Source organism: Saccostrea echinata, unplaced genomic scaffold (genome assembly GCF_033153115.1).
Source record: "Saccostrea echinata isolate AGI-Se365-2 ecotype Australia unplaced genomic scaffold, CSIRO_AGI_Sech_v1 ptg000033l, whole genome shotgun sequence".
Lineage (NCBI taxonomy): Eukaryota > Metazoa > Mollusca > Bivalvia > Ostreida > Ostreidae > Saccostrea > Saccostrea echinata.
In genome coordinates this window covers 16,767,066-16,789,718 of record NW_026889782.1, presented here as the reverse complement: position 1 = coordinate 16,789,718, position 22,653 = coordinate 16,767,066, and the positions used below count along the sequence as shown (strand labels likewise).

The window sequence follows — 22,653 nt, the reverse complement described above, 5'->3', positions numbered from 1 at the left end:
TTGTACTCTCGATCAAACAAAGCGAAACGCTGTTATTGGAATGATAGTAGAGGAAGGATCAGGTGCCATGGAGCTATTAGCATTCCCTGTCGACCGTTCTCATCCGCCGTGTGCTCTTTGTCATGATCAGGGAAACGAAAATCGTAACAATTTCATTTTGAAAACAATGGCATAATAATTTATATGAAAAATGTCAGTCAATATTCGACTCAACAATAGATTGTAGTTGCAAACAAGGTCGTTGTGTCGACCAAACAATTTATAATTATGGTATATTACTTCCCGAAAAATGATGATTGATAAATAACGAGACCATCAAATATAACCGGGGAATTATATTTATCATTTTCAGCAGCCGACCGTGCATTATTGTCATGTTAAGCATATACATGTACTTGAATATATATGTAGATAAAAGTCAAGAATTGAATATTAGTTCGACAAGATGTGGAATTATTAGTATCAATTTTGTCACATTATACATAATTGAATTTAATAGGCAACAAATGAATACATACCTATTTGATTTGTTTCCAAGTATTTGATATTATCGTCCTGTTTAAAGACGGAGAATAACTTCATTTGATTGAACAAGCACGGTATGAAATTACCAAGCCCATATGCACTGAAACTTTGCTGCTGTCCCGAAAAAAAAATTGTAGAAATACCCTTTTATAATGCTGGGCTGGAAAGGGATATATGCACTGATTACTTAATATATAATCTGATATCATTTACTTGGGTGTAAACAAGACAACAGGAGATTAAATTCGGTTTCTGGGTTAAGAAAGAGTTGTTTATTGCATAGGCAGAATTCTTTATCCTAGAGAGGTCGCGAAATAATGAGAGCTGAACAGATCTTTGTTATAATTTCAAGATAAGGAAACGTTTACCCGACAATTAACTTGATAAAAGTTCAAAATAATTATGGAAAAAATATTGATATGCATTTCTGAAGATAAAAATTAGTAAGTTACTAAATCGTTTGCATTGTAGCCAAACATAACAATGCATAACATGAACAAGGTCAGACGATGTGTTCCTGAATTTCTATTTTGTATCTTTTCGTAATATATAAAAACAATCAAGTTACAATTATGCCTTGTGGTTTCTAAACTGTTTTATAATTGTCTTAAAAAATGAAAAGAGTAAAATTTGTGCGCAGGTAGGTTAAGGCTTCCCGAAGTAATATCACCTTCAGATCTCTGAACTACCAAAATATGACGTCATAATGAAAAATGACGTCAAGTCACTGCAAACTTGAGGTGTTATGACGGGGAGAGTGTCAGGAACTTTACACTTTATTTCAAACTACATGTAAAAAGCTAGATAGCTATTGCAAAATTCACGGGTCGTTAAAGGTTTTTTAAGTCTTATATGTCCGATTATTTTAAAAATACACCGCCTACCTACCTTGACTGAAATTCCGCATGTTCAATATGCTTATGAACAATATACTTTTGAAATGTACTCTGTTTTATACCCGTGGTTGGAGGTAGAATTTATTTTGTGTGTATAAAAGAGTCTGGCGCAGGTGATTAATGAGGATTAATTTGAGAATTTTTGTGAAAATCTGTAAGAAGAGGTTGTTCTCTAACTGAATCGTGCATGGGAAAAATGTGTGTTGGCTTTGTTTTAATACAGATTACGATATTGTGTGGAAAATACCCTCAAATATGTAGGTAAGTTGAATTTCTCACGAAATATTTTGTACCAAAGTAATACTATGACATTTCCCAATCACATTTCGGATATACAAGGATACGATGAGGTTATTTATATAACAAAATGTTAATAATTATTGTGTTAATCAGCTGCGCCGAAGCGATTTATAGGAAACACTTCAAATTATTATAAATGACCGTCACGTGATCAACAAAGTCATGTGATATCATAACAAATATGTTAATATATAGCCGAGGAAACCCTCTATATAAATTGGAAGTACTAAAGTTCAATACTTATAAATTAAAACCAAAACCTACCTCGCAATGACATATTATGTTTTGAGCACATTTTAAAGCTTCGGGAAGCCTTAACGTAGCTGCGTGATATTATTATTTCCAAAATGATTATAGAGGAAACATCATCCTCTGATATCTTGTACAAATACCTGGTAAAGGGGGTTATTCTTGTCCTCGAAGAAAGTGTGCTATAGTAATGTTCGGTTTGCTCTCTCTTTTAAGTGTTCCCTTTATCAAGAATGGGCATACATAAAAATAGATATTTGAAGGAAAATACACAAAACTGTTGAAAATTTAAAATAGTCTTGAAAAGGCCAAAATTTAAAACTATAAAAAATGTGGCACTAGGTGAATTCGAACCCCCGACTATAAAAAAAATTACCCACGGTGTGAACAGTCAGTGCTTATACCTATATAATTATTCCGACTATACGAATAAAATGTATAATTGTGAACCGGATTTTCAAAATCAGGTATCTTTTTTTTTTTTTTTTTGTGAATTTCGAGCCTAGGGCAGGGCTGTCCCTAAATAATCTTATCTTAAACCCTATCTTGAATTAATCCTTACATCCCAACCTTCCAAAATATCACAATTTTATTTAGGGACAGGTCTTCCCTGAAAAACTTCTAGGCCAACATCCATGCAAAAATCGGCACTTTAAAGGACAAAATGCTGTTTTGGCCTACTTTGGAGATTTATTCTAAAGCTCTAATTAATAAATTTAGATACAAATTCGAAAAATCTACACATATATGCGGTAGAAAGCAACTAATAAACGTTGATTTTTAAATGTCACATTTTCTGGAAAATTGTTCTCTCCTACAGGTCAATTTTTTTGAAAATATGAATACTTTCTTTGTTAATATTTATTATGAGCCAGTCAAGCACAGTCAGTGAAGTGCCTGATGTTTTTATTTCTTAGCAAGAATTAATTCTTTATAAATGAAATTATCTTTGTAGTTTGGAAACCACTCCAAGTTTGTACCATGTTATGTCCGAAGATGAGGAAGAGAAAAGTCAAGCTACAAACATTTCATTAAATAAGCTTTCAGATTAAGATCCTGAATTGTATATATACCACAGTAGTATAAATTAAAATTTTTAAAGATACACTTGTTGCTGATGTCATCCAGTGTTTACTTTTTAAATAAAATTCATATTCTGCTAATATTTTCTCCAGTATCAGTGCACTAATTTAAACCAAACGTACTTGGCTCAATCTTTTTCATTTTGTATCCTTAGGTTTAATGTATTTAAGTTTGATAAAATTAATAACTAAAACCCCCTTTTCTTTCGGGGGTAATGGAAAGAAATGAAACCAATTTAGTAAAATCAAACTTTAAACTTAGATCTAGTTGACCTTTTTATTACAAATTTTTAAATTTAAAGAATATCTACGCGATCTAAAATCAATATGATCTCAATGTAGCGTTGTAACTTCTGTTTGTAGAATGATATTTAGCTTTTTAAAACCAATCCCAGAAAGAAACAAAAACAGAATTACATGAGGTAAGAAAAGCAAAGCTATGCATATACATGTACATTTGGGATATGCTGATTTAGATTTAGACGGGAAAAAACATGTTAATATAGCACACACTTAAACTTGTTTTTAATAAAAAAAAAAAAAATTAACCATAGATGTTTCCTGGATTCATGTTTTGCGTTAATCATCATCAAAAGCCATGAGTTTTGTGTCCATTCTATTTTCCATGTATTTCTGGGTTTGTGGAAATGAAATGGACACAAAAGCTGTCGCTTGCCACAATGTGCTTAATGGGATTTGTTAGATGCTTATAGTAGCTAGATACAGGTGTGAAGGTATAAAATTCTTGGAAAACATATTACATCATCTATGTTGTTCACGTCCAAAACATGAAAAATAAAGAATTAAAAATTAATAAATCAAATCACTTGGTATTCAGACTTTAAATTCAAATTTTAAAAAAATCAAAAAAAAAAATTAAAACAAGTGAAAATGGTGCCTCGTATAAAAGGCAAAGCTTTGTAATATTATCACCTTAAAATTTTCTCATTTTTTCCGATTTTTGATCATGCATTATTACAGTGCAGACCAGTGATTCTGGAAGTCATTCCGTTTTTCCCGATCAAGGAACACACAGCGGGTGTGACGGGTGGGTAGGGGATGTTCACTCCTCATTGGCATCTGACCCCACCTATGATCTTTTTTGGAGGTCCGTGTTTGCTCTGCTTCTAATTTGTATTGTTAAAATGGACTTTGAGCTTGAATACTATTCGTAATCTCCACATTTCCTGCATGCAATATATTCATGAAAGTGGATCAAATAAAACTGTTCAATCCAAAAGTTACATTTTTTTGTCTGTCAGCACCTTTTAGTTGAGGTAAAACTAAAAACAAATCAATTCTTGGCAAACAAATTCATAATTAGATAGTCTAGATGAATTTGAAACATATCTTTATATTCTGCATTATGAAGTATCATAAAACAAGGATATTAAAGATCAATCAATTAATTTAAAAATTGTCAAATTGCTTTTGTGACAGATTAGAAGGATGACTACTTTAACACAAAGCTTTTATATTTCACTTTATAGCATGTTATAAAAATATCTTAGGGTCAAAGGGCGAGTTGAGTTTTAGGAACTTGTGTCCAATGCCATTGCATATATCATAACTGCAATAAAATATGTTCAAATCAAATATTCGTGCAGTCTGGCTGTTAAATGGCTAAAGCAGGAAAGAAACGTGTAATGCATTTTCATAGTGCAAACAATTTGGTTTCACTCACAAGAGCTCGCGATACATGCTATATCAAATTGTTGAAAGGATCAGGAATGGAAGAGTTGAGTGGTCATTTCAACCAAACAAACAGATTATTAGATTTCCAGGTCAGTGGAAGAGTACTTCTCAAGATTGCTCGATTCTTCTGGTTTTGATCCCACCTCTCAAACTCTTAAGGGATGGATTAATGAATTTTCATGGTTTCTCCGCCTCCACTAGTAAATTCTACACATCAAAATTGGTTGGAATAAGCTCAGTCATTTGAGGAAAAAGGTGAAAACTTTCAAAAGTTTATAACAATAGGATACTGCATGTCTTGATATCGCATCGCAAGGTGACGGAAATAAAACAGAAAGCAAGGTCAACTGAGTTGCTGACCAAAATAAGGACAAACGCCTATAAAGTGTGCATTATTTTCTTTAATAAAACAGAATTTTAAACTCAAACTGAATGTTAGCCCTGGCAAATATAAAATATTGATGGTTTATCAAAAGTAAATTAATACAGGGAAATCAAACCAGGATACAAAAATATTTCAACTAAATTTGTATGCTATTCAAATATCACAACATTGTCACAGTTACTTTATCTGTTTTTGTATAAAATATAAGTTCTGGATATGGTACAAGCTTCTCCAAAATTTCGACATGAATGTCAACAGGATGAATGCATTAAACAAGATTTCATAAATGTGCATCATCAAAGATCCTCAGTTATTTGGAGAACAGATAAACCTTGTCGGGCAGCCACACATTTGTGTCACATGAATAAATTATCATACCACAAGAAAGTTCTGTAATGTGGTGTCTACATGCAGTTGCATTATGCTAAGACTTCAAGGGAGTCGCAAAACTGCGTTTAAATTATTTCCTTTTCAATAAGACAGATCTGACGTTTTAAGTTTTGCAGTTTTCATAATTACAACTTTAACCAAGATTTGCACATGGTGCTCAAGCATTTTCCTATATCAGAACATACTTTCTCATATCACTCGAAAGACGTGCAAATTCAAATTTACATTTACTTATTCAAAAATAAATTTCAGCCAAATATTGCACCTGCTAAAAATAATACACTTACAGTATTTTACTGAAGATCCCGTCATTACGTAAGGGGTTTTATCTGTACTACAACCTCATTAATAGTCAAAGCCATTAGAAATACAGACAGATAACTGACATACAGATATTGAGTTACTTCCATCAACAACAACCTGAGAGTGTGATATTAAGAGAAATTGTGAATATTTGCCTTTTTAACCCATGGAAGAACATGAAAATTTGGAGAGGGAATTCAAAATTAAACATGGACAATATCAGATCTTCAAAACACAATTTTATCAACACATTAAACAATTACCTTGTGTAAGTACATGACATATAAACAGAAATATTCAGCTTTCATTAGTTAGAAACAAGATAAAGGGGGAAAGCCGTATTTCTTTTGGGGGATAAAACGCTCTCATAAGGGCACGAAGTAAAATATAGAATTTCCTAGAACGGAAATTCAATGCATGCTTGAAATAATTTTCATACTAGAGCCGTCTAATCCAACGTGCAATGGGAGGCAAATTTAGTGTCAGAATAGCCATGGTCCGGATTGCACAGGAAAACGTGTACAGATTTCACTGTATATAGATGGAGGAAAGCACATCTTGATTATTCTCATAATACAAATACGTCAGCACAGGTACATATTAAGTGTTATGATGAATGATGTGTTAGGCAAGGTTTTTACAAACATACATAAAGACTAGGTAGCAAACTAGATAATGACTAGATGCCAATGAAGTAAATCGTAAAAGAGAATTCAAAAAAATCAAATCAAAAACAACACGTGCTTGTAAGTCATAAATGTCCACTACAGTCAAGATTTTGTTGTGGCAAAAAGCCTACAAGACTTTTGACACATTTATGTACATGAAAATATACGAAACCTGAGATTCAGAATTTTATCAAGTACGAAAATGACTTTTTTTTTGAAAACAAAAATACGATATATTATTTAAATTGAGCCAAACAATACCTAATAGTCCAACAAAACAATAGGATATAGGTTGTGGCAAAGTTCTTACATATAGCTGGTATTAAAATTTTCTAAGATCTTACTCTGGCTTTACATTATGGTTATTCATCCCTTAACTCACTCATATAAATCCTAGCTGCAATAATGTAGCCCTCTCCGTTCTTATTTTTTTTGGGGGGTGGGGGTGGGGGGAACAACAACTCCTTAGCATATCCGTAATGTTGCAAGTGCGGGAGTGATTCACTCAAATCATCAGTAAGTGGGCATTTTATTGAACTCATAAAATGCAGTTATGCAAGACATGAATTGATCCAAAAATATACAGAACAATCCGTATATCGGTTATTTTTCGTGTATGTCAACAACACAACTTGAATTTATCCGCCATGTTTACTGACCTTGATCGATTTTATTTTCGGACAACCAATGAGAATTCGGGATCTAGGGGAGTGGATCTATTTAGGATTTCCCTTATTTTAAACATAAATATCACTTTTTATGAAAAAATCTCATGGAATACTTTTATTTATCGATGTCTTGTGCTATCATACAACACAATCATTTATCAACACCGACATTTGCTTTCTCAGGTGATTCTAAATTTCAAGCACAAGTCTCGGTAACATCACGCGAGAACTGTCATGGCTGCTGAGAACGACTGGTAAACATGCAAATTTATTTTACTTGGTTTTCGCGTATAAAGGGCTATGATGTTGATAGTGAATAAAAATTCCGTCTTATTGGAAGTAAGTTGTATGTAGAAACAATTTATTTTGCCTGCAGTCGCCCGTATCTTAAAAATATATTTGTACCATAACGGAATTGTAGCCCTCTCCTGAAAGATTAAAAAAGTCAGAGAGGGCTACATTATTGCAGCTAATAAAATCCTGCTTTCACATTCAAGAATTTCCAGAAGTAATCCGATATGCAAAAAAAAGTTTTTAAAAAACATACACAATTTCAAGATACCAATGCAATTTTTCATTTTCAACTTGACCATTTTATTAGGCAATGCTAGATGTTTTTTGTTTTCCCAATCAGAGTTATCATTCTTATCAGTGGATCAATGAACCTTGACAAAAGGTCCCTGGATACGGAAAACTGAATCAAATCACCATGAAGTTGTCGGCATATCCAACTGCATCTTTTGCAATAATGTATTAATTATTCGTATTTAAGTCTTCCTGTAAAATTTTATTCTGTTACAGCATACAGTATAAATGCTGATTTTCTTAATGACTAAAATGCTTTTAGGCATTTGAACAATCTGAATCCTCTCTATGTTCAGTAACTGAATATAGAGTAAACAGTAAAATAGTCAAACTTGACTAATCCAGATGCGGTGTATTCCACCATCTTTCCAGTTACATTGAAACTTTTTAGTCCCTTTCATTAAATTCATTTGTTTAAAATATTTTCTAATCTGAAATGCTATCTAATTCAGCAAATTTCTCTGAAGCACAGTGTCCTGATTACACAAGTTTTACTGTACTCACAAAATACAGAAAGATGCCATACATTTCAAAGATGTCTACAATTTTTTTGTGTAAAAAGCATTCAAAATATAACAGGGCATTATTTAGTAGTCTCTCCCATCCCTCTCTTTTCTCTCTCTCTATTTGTTTATGCTTCAATGATTCTTTTTTTACTTCACAATTCACACCACCTGGCCAGTCCCTCTTCACACAACTTTTTCCCAACATTGATATCCTGAAAAAAAAAGGGCAGACAGAAAATTATTCAAAACTTTTTCTTTATTAGCAATATTGGGAGAGATAATTAAAAGTTGTTTGTATTGGTTGAGGAGGTCATTACTTGTATATTTCTGTTGTTTATTATGTTACATGATGTAAAACTAAAGACACATACAGGTAATCAGTAAAATTGATATCACTTAATCCTGTTCATATTTAAAAATGTGATTCTTTACGTCTGCAGTTGATTCTACACTTTTTTTTGGTGTAGTACATAAACAGTTGTACTTTCTATCTAATAAAACAATGAAATATCATAGATAATTTAACAGAGGATTTACTGAATCAATGCCTGTCATACAAGATTGTTTGTTAAATATATGTAATAAACTGGTACAGAGTAAAACACAAGCCTACACACTTGTAAATCTGGTTTCTATTACAAACATACACACTGGTAAATCTGGTTTCCATTATAAGCCTACACACTTGTAAATCTGGTTTCCATTACAAACATACACACTTGTAAATCTGGTTTCCATTACGAACATACACACTTGCAAATCTGATTTCCATTACAACCCTACACTTTTGGTAAATCTGGTTTCCATGACAAACATACACACTTGTAAATCTGGTTTCCATGACAAACATACACACTTGTAAATCTGGTTTCCATTACAAACATACACACTTGTAAATCTGGTTTTCATTACAAGCTGTCTATCAGGCTCCCTCTGCTCACTCATATAAAATTTTTCTTAAACTTCAATGATTTTTCCCAAATAAATCTTATTTTATATAAATAAAAAGCACACAATATCAGCATATCTTGTGGGGTAAAATTTCACAGGAATAGCCTCTTGACAATTTTACAAAATAATAATCATTTATTCCTGTTATAGTTATTTCTCTCATCAATGAGTAAAGGAACCTCAACAACTTTGATACAATGATCTCTAGAGAAATCCTTCTACTGACCTTTTCTCCATTTGTATCCACCAGCTCCACAATGTGGATTTTCTCCCCTGTGGATAGAGTCTTTATCTCCACTAGCCTTGCCATCAGGACTTTCCACATCGCAGAGTAAGTCATCTGTTCAAATCTGTCAACTACTGCCTCCTCCCAGGCATCACCATCTACTGGCCAAAACACAGAGGTTGTAAGATATACTACCCATTAATGATACTTTATTAGCGTTTGTCTAATTGTATGTCTAACATCCCTTTCAAATTTACTCACCCAGGGCTCTTGCACCACTTTTTGGGAATGGGGCAAGAGCCATAAAGATTGAGAAAATAGCGACCTTTTGAGGAGTTTTGGATAACCATTATACTTTAAAATCAAGAAATAGTGGGTTTCTGGTATTTATTGACAACATAATTTTTGTTTTGCAATACAAAGGAATATGAATAGTAATTTTTGTTATTATATATGCAACTACATTTTCTTTAATGTTTAGGAGCAATGACTATTGGGAAAATTCAATTGGGAAAAAATGTTCCTTTTTTGAATTGGGAATGGGGCAATTTAACGGCCCCAATTATAGAAAATCAAGAGCTCTATCACTAATCTTGCTGGTGGAGGGCTGCAAATTTAGATCTGTACTCTGCACTCAGGGCCTTTGAGCAATGAGGGTTCTTTTTCATGCCAGCACCATGACATGGGACTTTGGTTTGTACAGTCTCATCTGAAGGACCGGCCTTCACATGAAACAGTGGATTTGAACCCGCAAAGTAAGGATCAATTCCCCATACCGTAGGTCTAGAGCAAATGCTTTAAGCATTGCCTCATGCATGCAACCATTGTATTAGTGAATACTGAAGCTAATTTCTATTGCCTCTACTTTCTTTTTTTTATGGCAATTAACATTCACAGTTTCTTTGTCAGTCTATGCAAAAGACATTGGACCGTCGGACCTGACCGACGTGCTTGCCTCTGGTCCGATGCGTCAATTTTTACACCGGACCAGAATGTCCGACGTCTCAGCATCTGGTTTTGAGCTTTATTATTTTGACGCAGAGTCATTCAAATGTTTGTCGTAAGTAAAAAAATATCGCACAAATCCAAATACGTAAATGAATGTGATTAAAATCGCATGGACCATCTACAGTAATAAGATTTCCTTGGTTCTGCATTTTCACGTATTTCACTTTTTTTCATTAGGTTTTCTGGTCTGACAAAATTTGGTTCAGTCCTGTATGTTCATTGATTACACAGGACTGAATGTCCTGTGTGGTCCAAAAAACTTTCGCATAGACTGCTTTGTTCAATGGTGATTAAAGAAATAATATATTTGGTCATTTGATTTTCTTGTTTTCAGAAATTGCTAACATTTGTTGTGCACAAAAGATCATTTAACAAGTAAAATCTTTTGAATCACTTTTTTTTTTAAAATAATGCTTTTTTATTTCAAGATTTGCTTTAAAAACTGCATCATGTGCAAACACTTCCATCAAATTACAGTATAACTTACTCTATGTAAAGTAAAAATATACAGATTCATGTGAAGACATTATGATATTCAACTTTATTTTATCAGTTATTTTTAATTCCATGGATTAATTCTCATATTTTATTCTGAGATTTTTGCCCTTGAAATAATGATCAAATGCAAGTAAAATTTTACAAGTATTATGTATATCTCACCTGTTGGACAAACATTTGCCATCTCACACTCAACCGCTTGGAAAGGAATTCTTAAGAAGTCTGGTCTGAATAAAAGATATACCAGTAGGATATGTAAAACCTCAAATCTGCATTCAGTTACTAGATATGTATCTTTCTATTCTGTTAGCTTTTTTCCTCTTCCAATTATTTGAAGAAAGGCCTTTTTAACTGCAATCTGATTAAGTTTAGATACTTTGATTCGCTCACAAAGATTGCTACACACCTTTCTAATAAAAATATTCATTAAAATTTTGACCAATCTGTGAGCTCGTACTCGATCGATATTCGGAAAAATGAATGTAGAAGTGAAAGATGCTGTGGAGAAGATCTTACTTTTTAAAATGTTTCGTACAAATCAAAGAGCTAGGAAAACAAGATAAAAGCAAATACTAATGAAATTTCTGTGCAGAAAAGAATGGTCTTTCTGTTTACAGGCTACAGAAACCAGGTCACAATTTTCCGTTTGTGTATCACCAGGACTTATACTTCTGTAAGTGAATTCTGAGATACTTCTAAATTATTGCCAGTGAACGTTTGATTGGATAATTGAAAGGTCACCAGGAGATGACCCTGAATGGGGTTTCTTCAGATCCTTGTGTAGCAATCAATGAAAGTGGATCAAAGGATCTGATTTTAATTGGATGTTTTAACTGTTTATTCAGATTTTTGATTATTGCTGAGCTTGAACTCTTAAACATAGAAAGTCTGCAAACTCATAATAAATTCAATGACATTTTAACACTTTTTAAACATTAGAATTTAATGTCACCATATATCACTGTTTGAGAGATCAGTGTACTACAAGTATAAGCAAGTCTCTGCTATTTAACAGTTAGTCCAGACTGAATGGATTTGTGATATGGACTTGAGACAAAAAATATATTTAAACTGCATTCTAGTCTTGTTCTCTTAAGAAACATTATTTACAAACTGTGACACATCAGAAGTTTACATTCATAACATATCAAGAGAATAAATAAGTTGTCTAGTTCTAACTATTTGATTCACAAAAAAATTGGCTAATAATTTTAAAAAATCAAAATACATTCAAATCTTGTTATCTCAAACTTGATGGAACTGGGAAAAAACTTTGAGATATCCGAGGGTTCAAGATAGTTAGGGTAAAATACTTAAGAAATATGTAGTAAAGACCTCCAATACACTTTGACATATCCATGGTATTCGAGATATCCGTGTTCGAGATATGGAAGTTCAACTGTAGCATCATTATTTTAAAATTAAATTAGACAGATCATTTTTTAGCTCTACTGGTCAGAGACCAGAAGAGCTTATTCGATAGTAAGGTGTCCGTCATCCATCCGTCTGTCTGTCAAGCTGTCTGTCCGTCTGTAAACAATTTTTCAAAATGCTACTTCTCCTACAGTTTTAGTCTGATTTCAATATAATTTGGCACACAGGTAGACTACACTAAGATACATAATTCTGTTTATCGGTTTTTGATTTCAATGAACGGTGTCGCCATGGTTACTAAAAATAGAAATTTCTGACAAGTACTTTCAAAACGCTACTCCTCCTACAGTTTTGGTCTGATTTAACAATATAACTTAGCACACAAGTAGACTACACTAAGATACCTAATTTTGTATATTGGTTTTTTATTTCAATTTACGGTGTTGCCATGGTTACTAAAAATAGACATTTGTGTGAAATACTTTCAAAATATTACTCTTCCTACAGTTTTGATCTGATTTCAGTATAACTTGGCAAACAATTACACTACACTAAGATACATAATTGTCTTTATTTTTTTTGATTTTGTTGAATGATGTTGCCATGGTTACTTAAATCGAAATTTCTGTAAGATTCTTTTAACAGGCTACTCCTCCTACAGTTTTGATGATTGCAATAAATCTTGCCACAAAAAGAGACTAAACCAAAGATCATGACTCTATTTATTGCTGTTGCAAAGTTTCAAGTTCCACTGCTACGTTTCTTTTCAATTGTTATAAGTTCAAACCAGTAGAGCTACAGTCTCATCAGAGACTTCTGGTTTAATAATACTGAACAAAGTGATATTGATGATTGATCTTCCAGTACCAGACAATATGAAGTTTGCATTCTTTCTAAATGATAATTACTTCAATAGTTGTCATCCACAAATACCTGCCACAGATTGCTTGCAATGTAATCATGTTTTAGAGGTCACTAGGTCTGCAACATTGTACCCTGAGAAACTTACTGTAAGACCCGCACTTTAGTCCTGGAAAGATAACAGCTGTCTCCATAGTCAAGGTAGAAAAGGTCAAGCTGATCAAGATCATCTCCTTGGAAACCACACACCCTTGCTCTGTACCAGGAAGTATCCTGGTCAAACGGTGCTGCCACCAAATCTCCTACTTGTGTAGTCTTAACAATGTCAACCTGTAAGACACAGTAAAAATATCACATATGTACTTCTGTGTGTAATAGGCAAACACATATCACATCACAGTTTATCATCAATATCTAATGTGTAAATAAGATACCTTTTTGTATATATTCATCATGTGTATAATCCTTTCCATTTCATGAAAGAGTTACTATATAATCAACTATGTTGGCATGAAAAGTTAAATAATTAATAGCAGCTGGGAGTGTATTATGGGTCAGATTTAAAAAAAGATGGATAGAATTTACGGGAGATAATGAAGAATCTGCTGATGGTGGTTATTGTAGTTGAAAATGGTGCACATTTAAGAGGGTGCAACTCACATCAGGAAGGAGAGTTGGTAGGTCTGAAAAATATGTACTGAATTACTTCCTCCCTTAATATGTCTGGAAAAAATTTCCTCCCTTTTGTTAGGGTAGTTCTGAGACATGATTACCCCCTCCCCTTTATATGAAATAGATGAATAACCTTTCTCTCTTTTCTGTTGTAATGTGACATGAATTACTTCCCTTTTATGAGACATGAATAATCCCCTTTTGTTGACATACATTGATTACATTTATAAACTCCAGTATATTAATGTGACATGCATTACCTCCCTTTCCTCACATGCACCACAATTACATTACATGCATGAATTACCTCTCTTCCCTTAGTGTAACCCCACCCCCTCTCTTGAAGACACACTCTCTTTCTTTACTATAGTACTCTGACATGAATTACCTCCCTTTCTTTACTTTAGTACTGTGACATGAATTACCTCCATTTCTTTACTGTAGTTATGTGGCATGCATTACCTCCCTTTTGTGACTTGATTTACCACCTTTTTGTTCACATACATGAGTCACCTCTCTTTCATTACTATAATACTGTGACAAGAATTACACCCCACACTTTGTTAACATGCATAAGTTACCTCTCTGTCTTTACTATAATACTGTGACAAGAATTACAACCCACCATTTTGTTAACATACATAAATTACCTCTCTTTCTTTGCTATAATACTGTGACATATCTTTGACCATTTCATCCAGCTGTATAGACATAGAGGTCAGAATCTGTACAAAGAATGTTGAAGGGTTGGCAACAGAGGAGACATAGACCTCTACATATTCCCTCCCACTCGGCCAGGGACAGGTGTTCTCTACATGGAGGTTAGAGGTCTCTGGTACTGAAAAGAAAAAGTATTTTAATTAACATGATTAACATCTACTGAACAGTTTCTCCGGTTTAAGGCCTGAAGACATGTTCCTTGAATATCTGTTTTTACATTCCTCTGTAATATATATACCAAAAATCTTTATTATAATCATTATCTTTTGATTTCTTAACTATTTTCAAAATGTCTGAAAATGTCTGAAAAACATAAACCAACAAGATGTGTTTGTGAAACACTGATGCCCCCGTATGGCAGCTTATGACGAGGGTTAAAGTTTCTTCAAATGCAAGTCAAAATCCAGGCCAAAAGATAAAAAATGTCGATACCCAAAGAAAGGTCTTGTCTCAAGGAATACACCTGTGAAATTTGAAAGACCTAGATACAACTGTTCAAAAGTTATGGCCAAGGTTAAATTTTTTTAAATAAAAGTCAAACGTCAAGGTCAAGGTCAAAGTGGTTGGTATCGAAAGGAAGATCTTGTCACAAGGATTACATATGTGAAGTATGAAAGCCCTTGCACCAACCATTCAAAAGTTATGGCCAAGGTTAAAGTTTTTCAAAAGTAGGTCAAACTCCTAGGTCAAGGTCAAAGGGTCAAAGTGGTTGATATCCAGAGGAATACACATGTGAAGTTTGAAACCCTAAGCACCAGCTGTTCAAATGTTATGGCCAAGGTTAAAGTTTTTCAAAAGTAGGTCAAACTCCAAGGTCAAGGTCAAAAGGTCAAAGTTGTTGGTATGCAAAGGAAGGCCTTGTCACAAAGAATACACATGTGAAGTTTGAAACCCCAAGCACCAACTGTTGAGAAGTTATGGCCAAGGTTAAAGTCTCATAAAATTTTGCAAAAGTGGGTCAAACTCCAAGGTCAAGGTCATAAGGTCAAATATGATGGTACCCAAAGAAAGGTCTTGTCACAAGGAATACACATGTGAAATATGAAAGCCATAGCTCCAACCAATCAAAAGTTATGGGCAAGGTTAAAGTTGACAACAGACAAACGGACAAACAGACAAACAGATAAACAGACAAATAGACAAACAGACAGACAGGACAAAAACAATATACCCCCGGGATCTTTCGATCCAGGGGCATAAAAATCATGGTATCAGCAATTTAAGTAATTTCCACTTTAGGATTACATGTATATAGGAAATACCATATTCTGAGGAGACATCTTTATTTTTAAGGCATGTGTCATCTGACCTTAAAGTATTGAGGCTTGAGGAATGTGGTTGTTACTGTGGTATAATTTCTTTTACACATACATATTAGTTTCTTTTACATTAATGTTAGTATAATATTTAGTTACTTTAATATTACTTTAGTGTTCATTTAAATTTTCATCTACTTCAAGAAAGCAATTATACAGTGTCTGAGCTTTTGCTGTTTTATACAAGAATGATTTAAACCTTGTTCCTCTTTGTCCAATGGTAAAGCTTCTCTCTTCTCCCTGTCAGTGTCTACTTTTGATTTGCTACGCTTTTCACGATTGGCCTCCATCACAGATTTCTTAGCTCTGAATACTTTCTCTTCTTGGAGTTTTTCTTCAATTAATGTCTGCGAAAACATAACAATACAACAGAAAAAATCACACATTGTTTAACTTGTGTAAAGATACCACGTATAGCATTTGCATGAATGATCAATCCATTAAATTGTTCTACAATTATATGAATCCTCTTTTATTTCTACCTATAATACCAAAGTAAATTAGTTTCTTTTAGTTTGTATTTGACCTATTCCTCTTAGCTTTATAAAAGTACCCTTGACATAGTCCATCTTTTCCCTGCATCTAGAAAGAGCTAGGTTCACTTTATGCATATAATGGCCCTGGAGATATACCGATTTATTGACTAATACTTTATGTTCCATTTTAAACATCAAGATAAAGTAGAGACTTAGTGCTTTCATTTCCTGTTAAAAATTTTCTCCTTAAAGCCAAGGTCTTGGAAAACAGGCTTCATGGAATTGCAATGTTCTTGAATTTTTAGGAAAACAAGTATATTTAGGTACTTTTCCAGAAGAGAAATAATATGAGCGCACCCTCTGATCTAAAAAATAAAACATGTTCTGTAATCCTCAGAAATAGTTCTATCATTTAATAGTTGCATATTTTGGATCAGAGGTTGCGCTCTATATTAAATATCGAAATTTAGCTTTAAAAATTGGCTGTTTTTGTAGAATTTTTTAGGATATGAGGAAAATGATGCATTTCATGACGTCATAATGCATTAACTAGCCAGAAAATCGCGTCATTTTTGATAGATACGCAGTCACCAAAGGTCTAAATGATATTTAATGCATTGTCAACTAAAACCAAGCAGTTTCAGTTTTTCTGAATTTCACAGGGCCAAAAAAGGCCCTAAGTGAACCTTGTTCTTTGTTAATGTACATAATTTCTAAATCTCCCTAAATTAAGTTGAGTCAAATTTCCTTATCTCGAACTCGATGGGACCAAGAAAAAACTTCAAGACATCTGAGGATTCAAGAAATCAGGGGTAAAATACTTAAAGAATAAGTGATTGGGACTTCTAAATCACTTCGACATATCCATGGTTTTCAACATATCAGAGTTTGAAATATTTAAGTTCAACTGTAATTTAAAATCTGTCCTAGGTAATCTCTAATCTGGACTTCTATATCCTTACCCTGGCTAAGTCAATCTTTTCTCTGGTCCCTGTAATCTGGACTTTTCTAGATCTGTATCCTTACCTTGGCTAAGTCAATCTGTTCTCTGGTCCCTGTAATCTGGACTTCTCTATATCCTTACCTTGGCTAAGTCAATCTGTTCTCTGGTCCCTGTAATCTGGACTTCTCTATATCCTTCCTTGGTTAAGTCAATCTGTTCTCTGGTCCCTGTAATCTGGACTTCTCTATATCCTTACCTTGGCTAAGTCAATCTGTTCTCTGGTCCCTGTAATCTGGACTTCTCTATATCCTTACCTTGGCTAAGTCAATCTGTTCTCTGGTCCCTGTAATCTGGACTTCTCTATCCACATCCCTATATTCATCCTTGGTACGATCAATGTACACCTTTGCATTAGCTGATCTAGAGATGCTTCTGATTGTTTCTCCACCCCTTCCTAAATGTATTTTGTAAAAAATGATGACATCAGAATGCTGCAGGTGTTAATGAAATACAACCAGTTACAAAGCCAAAATGCTATATAATGTTTTTGTTCGTGACTTGAGATGAAAACTATAAATTAAACAGAAATTTCTTATAAGATGTAATTTTATTTCAATTTTTTTTGGTGAGAAAATTACAATTAAATTATTTCCCTAATACCATTTTCTTTAATTTTAATTCTGTAGGTTTTGAATTTCAAACAACAGAATTTAGTCCCAATGAAATCATTTTTCGATCTCAATTTTTTTTTTCTCTTCACCAAAAATGTGTAGTTCCACTATTTATGTATATCCTTCACTTGTTTTATCACATTTGAACTATAATAAGTATCATCCCTTGCAGATTTACTGAAAAGGAATCTAATTTAGAGAAAACAGAACTTTTCCTAATAATCTCTCTAAGAATTAACAACCTAGCACACATCCATTGTATATATAGCAATGTAAAAATGACCTGCCTATGATTTACAACCTACCAATTGATGTGTCGAAAATTAAGAACCTACCAAGATCATCTCAAAAATTAACAACCTACATATGACCCTGCAGAGAATAAGCAACTTATCAACATCTGATGATAAAAGTACAACCTACCAATGATCCTGCCTAGAGCACTGGATGGTACAAACATCTGATGATAAATATACAACCTACCAATGATTCTGCCTAGAGCACTGGACAGCACAAATATCTGACGATAAATGTACAACCTACCAATGATCCTACCCAGAGCACTGGATGGTATAAATATCTGATGATAAATGTACAACCTATCAATGATCCTACCCAGAGCACTGGACAGTACAAACATCTGATGATAAATGTACAACCTACCAATAATTCTGCTCAGAGCACTTGACGGTACAAACATCTGATGATAAATGTACAACCTACCAATGATCCTGCCTAGAGCACTGGATGGTACAAACATCTGCTCGGTCAGCATGACAGGCATGTTGGCCACAAACTCTCTGATGATGAGCTCGGCTTTCTGAGCAGACTCGGCTGTACCCCTGATGACTATAGTACGCTTATCATCGTCTTCTTTAAACCTGTTGTTGTCGTCTTTGAAATTTATCCTTGTACCTGTTGTCTTTTGGATCTTCAAAGTTAACATTAGTAATTATGGAAAGTTTGTTGTATATCAAAGATTACTCTCAAGATTTTTAATTTCACCTCACTGTTCTTTCATGTCATAGATACAAAAAAAAACTTTATGATGAAAACAAATTCTTTAATTTCCATGAATCTTCAAAACTTAGATTTGAAATACTTAATTAGGACCCTGTCTACCAATGATGACCCTTTACCCCCCTCCACCCCCCCCCCCCTTTGATGCAGACCTCCAGTTCTATGATGGTTTATAATTTACAAACATCCTCCAGTTCTTTGATGGTTTGTTTACCTACCTCCTTAATGTTGGACCCCTGTCTGCCGATGATCCCCCCGGCTGCTTTGGCGGGGACCTCCAGTTCTATGACCGTTTGTTTAGATGTAGCAGTCTGTCTTTTCTCTTCCTCCTCCTCACTGTCATCCTCTATATATAAAGAACAAAGAAGAATTTGTCATCTGTCTTGAAAAAAAGAGAATTTATTTCAAAAAATGCATAAGATTCTCTATTCTTTGTCTGCTAATTGGGATTTATCCATTAAATATATAATATTTTGTTGTACTTATTGACAAAATTAGAAATTATTCACAATTGATTTCGATGTGCATCCTATGTAAATTTCACACTAATTTTGCTCAGGACCCATAATTTTAATCAATGCACAGCTATGTTAAGGCTTCCCGAAGCTTTAAAATGTGCTCAAAACATAATATGCCATTGCGAGGTCGGTATTGGTTTTAATTTATAAGTATTGAACTTAGGTACTTCCAATTTATATAGAGGGTTTCCTCGGCTCAATATTAACATATTTGTTATGATATCATATGACTTTGTTGATCACGTGATGGTCATTTATAATTTTTTGAAGTGTTTCATATAAATCGCTTCGGCGCAGCTGATTAACACAATAATTATTTTAAATTAACATTCTGTCATATAAATAAACTCATCGTATCCTTGTGTATCCGAAATGTGCTTGGGAAAAGTAATAGTATTACTTAGATACAAAATATTTCCTGAGAAATTCAACTTACCTACAAATTTGAGGGTATTTTCCACACAATACTGTAATCTGTATTAAAACAAAGCCAACACACATTTTTCCCAAGCAAGATTCAGTTAGAGAACAACCTCTTCTTACAGATTTCCACAAAAATTAAGGATTAATCCTCATTAATCACCTGCGCCAGACTCTTTTATACACACAAAATAAATTCTACATCCAACCACGAGTATAAAACAGAATACATTTCAAAAGTATATTTTTCATAAGCATTTTGAACATGCTGAATTTCAATCAAGGGTAGGTAGGCGGTGTATTTTTAAAATATTCGGACATATAAGACTTAAAAAACCTTTAACAACCCGTGAATTTTGCAATAGCCATCTAGCATTTTACATGCAGTTTGAAATAAAGTGTAAAGTTCATGACACTCTCCCCGTTATAACACCTCAAGTTTGCAGTGACCTGACGTCATTTTCCATTATGACATCATATTTTGGTAGTTCAGAGATGTGAAGGCACAGAGTGCACTGTGATATGCTACGGGAAGCCTTAACCTACCTGCGTGTGCATCTCAACAGATGCAGCAACATCAGAAAAGCATATGTATTGTTTTCATTTGAAACACCTCACAATTATTACTGTTAATGAGCAATTATTGCGGTGGGGGGTGGGGGGTGTAAGGTCGAGCACTGGCAAAATCCAGGATTTCGCCATTTAAGTTTTTTTTTTTTGCTAGTCAGATTTTTTTTGGAGGTTGGCCCCCCTCCCTCAGTTCTGAACGTCAAGATAGAAGATCAATTTGAAGCAAATAAAGGATGTCCAGAAAATATGTTGAATTTTTCCATTCCATGGATTAGTTTTTCTGGGGCTCATTCTCGAAAGGTTTAAGTCACCTGAGTGGCGCAGTGGTTAGAGCATTTGCTCTAGAATCTCAGGTGTAAGGAGTTGATCCTTACATCGCAGGTTCAATTCCCATGAGACTGTATAAACCTATGTCCCGTGTCACAGGAGTTGCTGACATGAAAAAGACCCTTCACTGCTCAATGGCCAAGAGTGCCAAATATAGATCTAAATTTACAGCCCTCCACGAGCAAGTGGTGGCATCTCCATATGAGTGAAAAATTCTTGAGAAGAACATTAAACAACAAGTAAAAGTTTCCCTGTATTCACTATATGAACCACAAGCATTAACATGTTGTGCATATACTAGAATACACATATTCTTAGATTTATATATTTTTATTTAGAGTTGATATTAGTGTAATAAAATAAAAAAAAAATCATTGATAGGAGTTAATATGAAATTTCAAACAAAAACAAACCTACCTTCAGAACTGGACAGCAGTTTATACAACAAGTAAGCAGTACTCGCCACACTCACAGCACCAGCTGTCACTAAGATTTTACTCAGGGTCTTCATAATGTCAATCAAAGTTTACATCTCCAAGTTGAAAAGCTGTCAAATACACGTCACATTCGAAATCTTTTTTTTTAATATGTGTCGTAAAAAATAGCATTCCTGATAAAATGAGAAAATAGATGTGAAAAATATTTTTATTTTGCAAAAGGAGTTATCTAGTATTTATACTTAATTTGTAGGGAAGCTACCTGTGGAATTTTAGAGAATGTATCAAAAATATATCCAGAACTCTAATGATAAAATTAGATTGCTGTCTGTATTGTCAACCGGCGTTCACGTGTTAAATCTGTTGCAGTGACTCATTTTTTGTCATTTTTTTTAAATGCATACCTTAAGTTACCAAATCTTTTGAAATAAATTCAAATGCACAACATCTCCGTTGGCATTGCTGGCCATGCTTCTATTTTCATTTCAGAATTTCTGTATCTCGATCTCGACCGATTTGATCGGTCCTGTAAAATATCATTTTTTTTTTCTTTTCTTCAAGTAATTGAAATTGGTTCCAAAGTGCTTGTAGGTCTATTTTCTGTTACGATTTAACATTGTTAGAGAGAGAGAGAGAGAGGGGAGGAGGGAGGGACGAGATTCTCCTTTATTTGTATTTAATTCAGTGTCGACTTTCATATGAAACAACAAATTGTTTGACTTTTACTTTAATAAAGGCAATTATGGCTATGTTGATAATTTGGACAGCTAGAGCTTTATGTTTCATGTATATGCATACACATTATTTCTCTTTTTTTTTTTTTTTTTTTTTTTTTGCTTACTAGGTAGCGAGTTTTAAAATTAATGAATAAAACATCTGTGTTACTACAACATAACAACCAAAGAGATACTAATAAACTGGTTAACTGGTAAACTACAATAATTCTTCTTCCTCTTCCTTAGATACTTAGCTTGGCTTTTTAAAGAGCATTTTATTGTCAATATCATCAATTAAAATTTCACAAGAAACGATAAAATATCTTCAAGCGATTCCTTTTCCAATTAAATTACCTTTACAGTGGGCATTTACATTGAAGTTTTTCCTCCATATGTATTTTTATTCCAAAATTTCATTATTTTAGAACAATTCATTTTAAAATCGAAGATAAAGGTATATGTGTCGTTCTTGTCCCACGTGCAACACAATACCGGATGCTCAACATCTTTGATCCGCCCTTAAGGACTTGCAAAACGTCATTTTTAAGAATGGAAATACGAACTATATTTTCTGTTTATAAAATTCAAATTTCTAGTAAGCATGCACATGAAAATGTAATTTTTTCCAAAGCAAAAATAAGACTATATCGATTTATTTCTTTATTTAACAAAGTCAA

The 22,653-nt window shown here is 33.6% G+C and overlaps 1 protein-coding gene across 2 annotated transcripts; it reads right to left on the bottom strand.

The window, feature by feature from the left end:
• Positions 1–8,220: 8,220 nt before the first annotated feature.
• LOC133199018 (tudor and KH domain-containing protein homolog) lies at positions 8,221–21,725 on the bottom strand. Of its 2 annotated transcripts, none has more exons than XM_061334910.1 (11): positions 21,665–21,725; positions 21,241–21,370; positions 19,207–19,334; positions 18,688–18,899; positions 17,612–17,747; positions 16,078–16,225; positions 14,493–14,680; positions 13,319–13,500; positions 11,098–11,162; positions 9,430–9,587; positions 8,221–8,464 (listed from the first exon to the last, which is right to left on the bottom strand). In XM_061334910.1, exons 2-11 carry the CDS (start codon positions 21,332–21,334, stop codon positions 8,405–8,407), a joined length of 1,371 nt encoding a protein of 456 aa, XP_061190894.1. In that variant the 5' UTR covers positions 21,335–21,370; positions 21,665–21,725; the 3' UTR covers positions 8,221–8,404. The 2 variants fall into 2 exon arrangements, with proteins under 2 accessions (XP_061190894.1, XP_061190893.1); XM_061334909.1 differs by having other exon boundaries at positions 17,612–17,751; positions 18,692–18,899.
• Between the last annotated feature and the right edge of the window lie 928 nt (positions 21,726–22,653).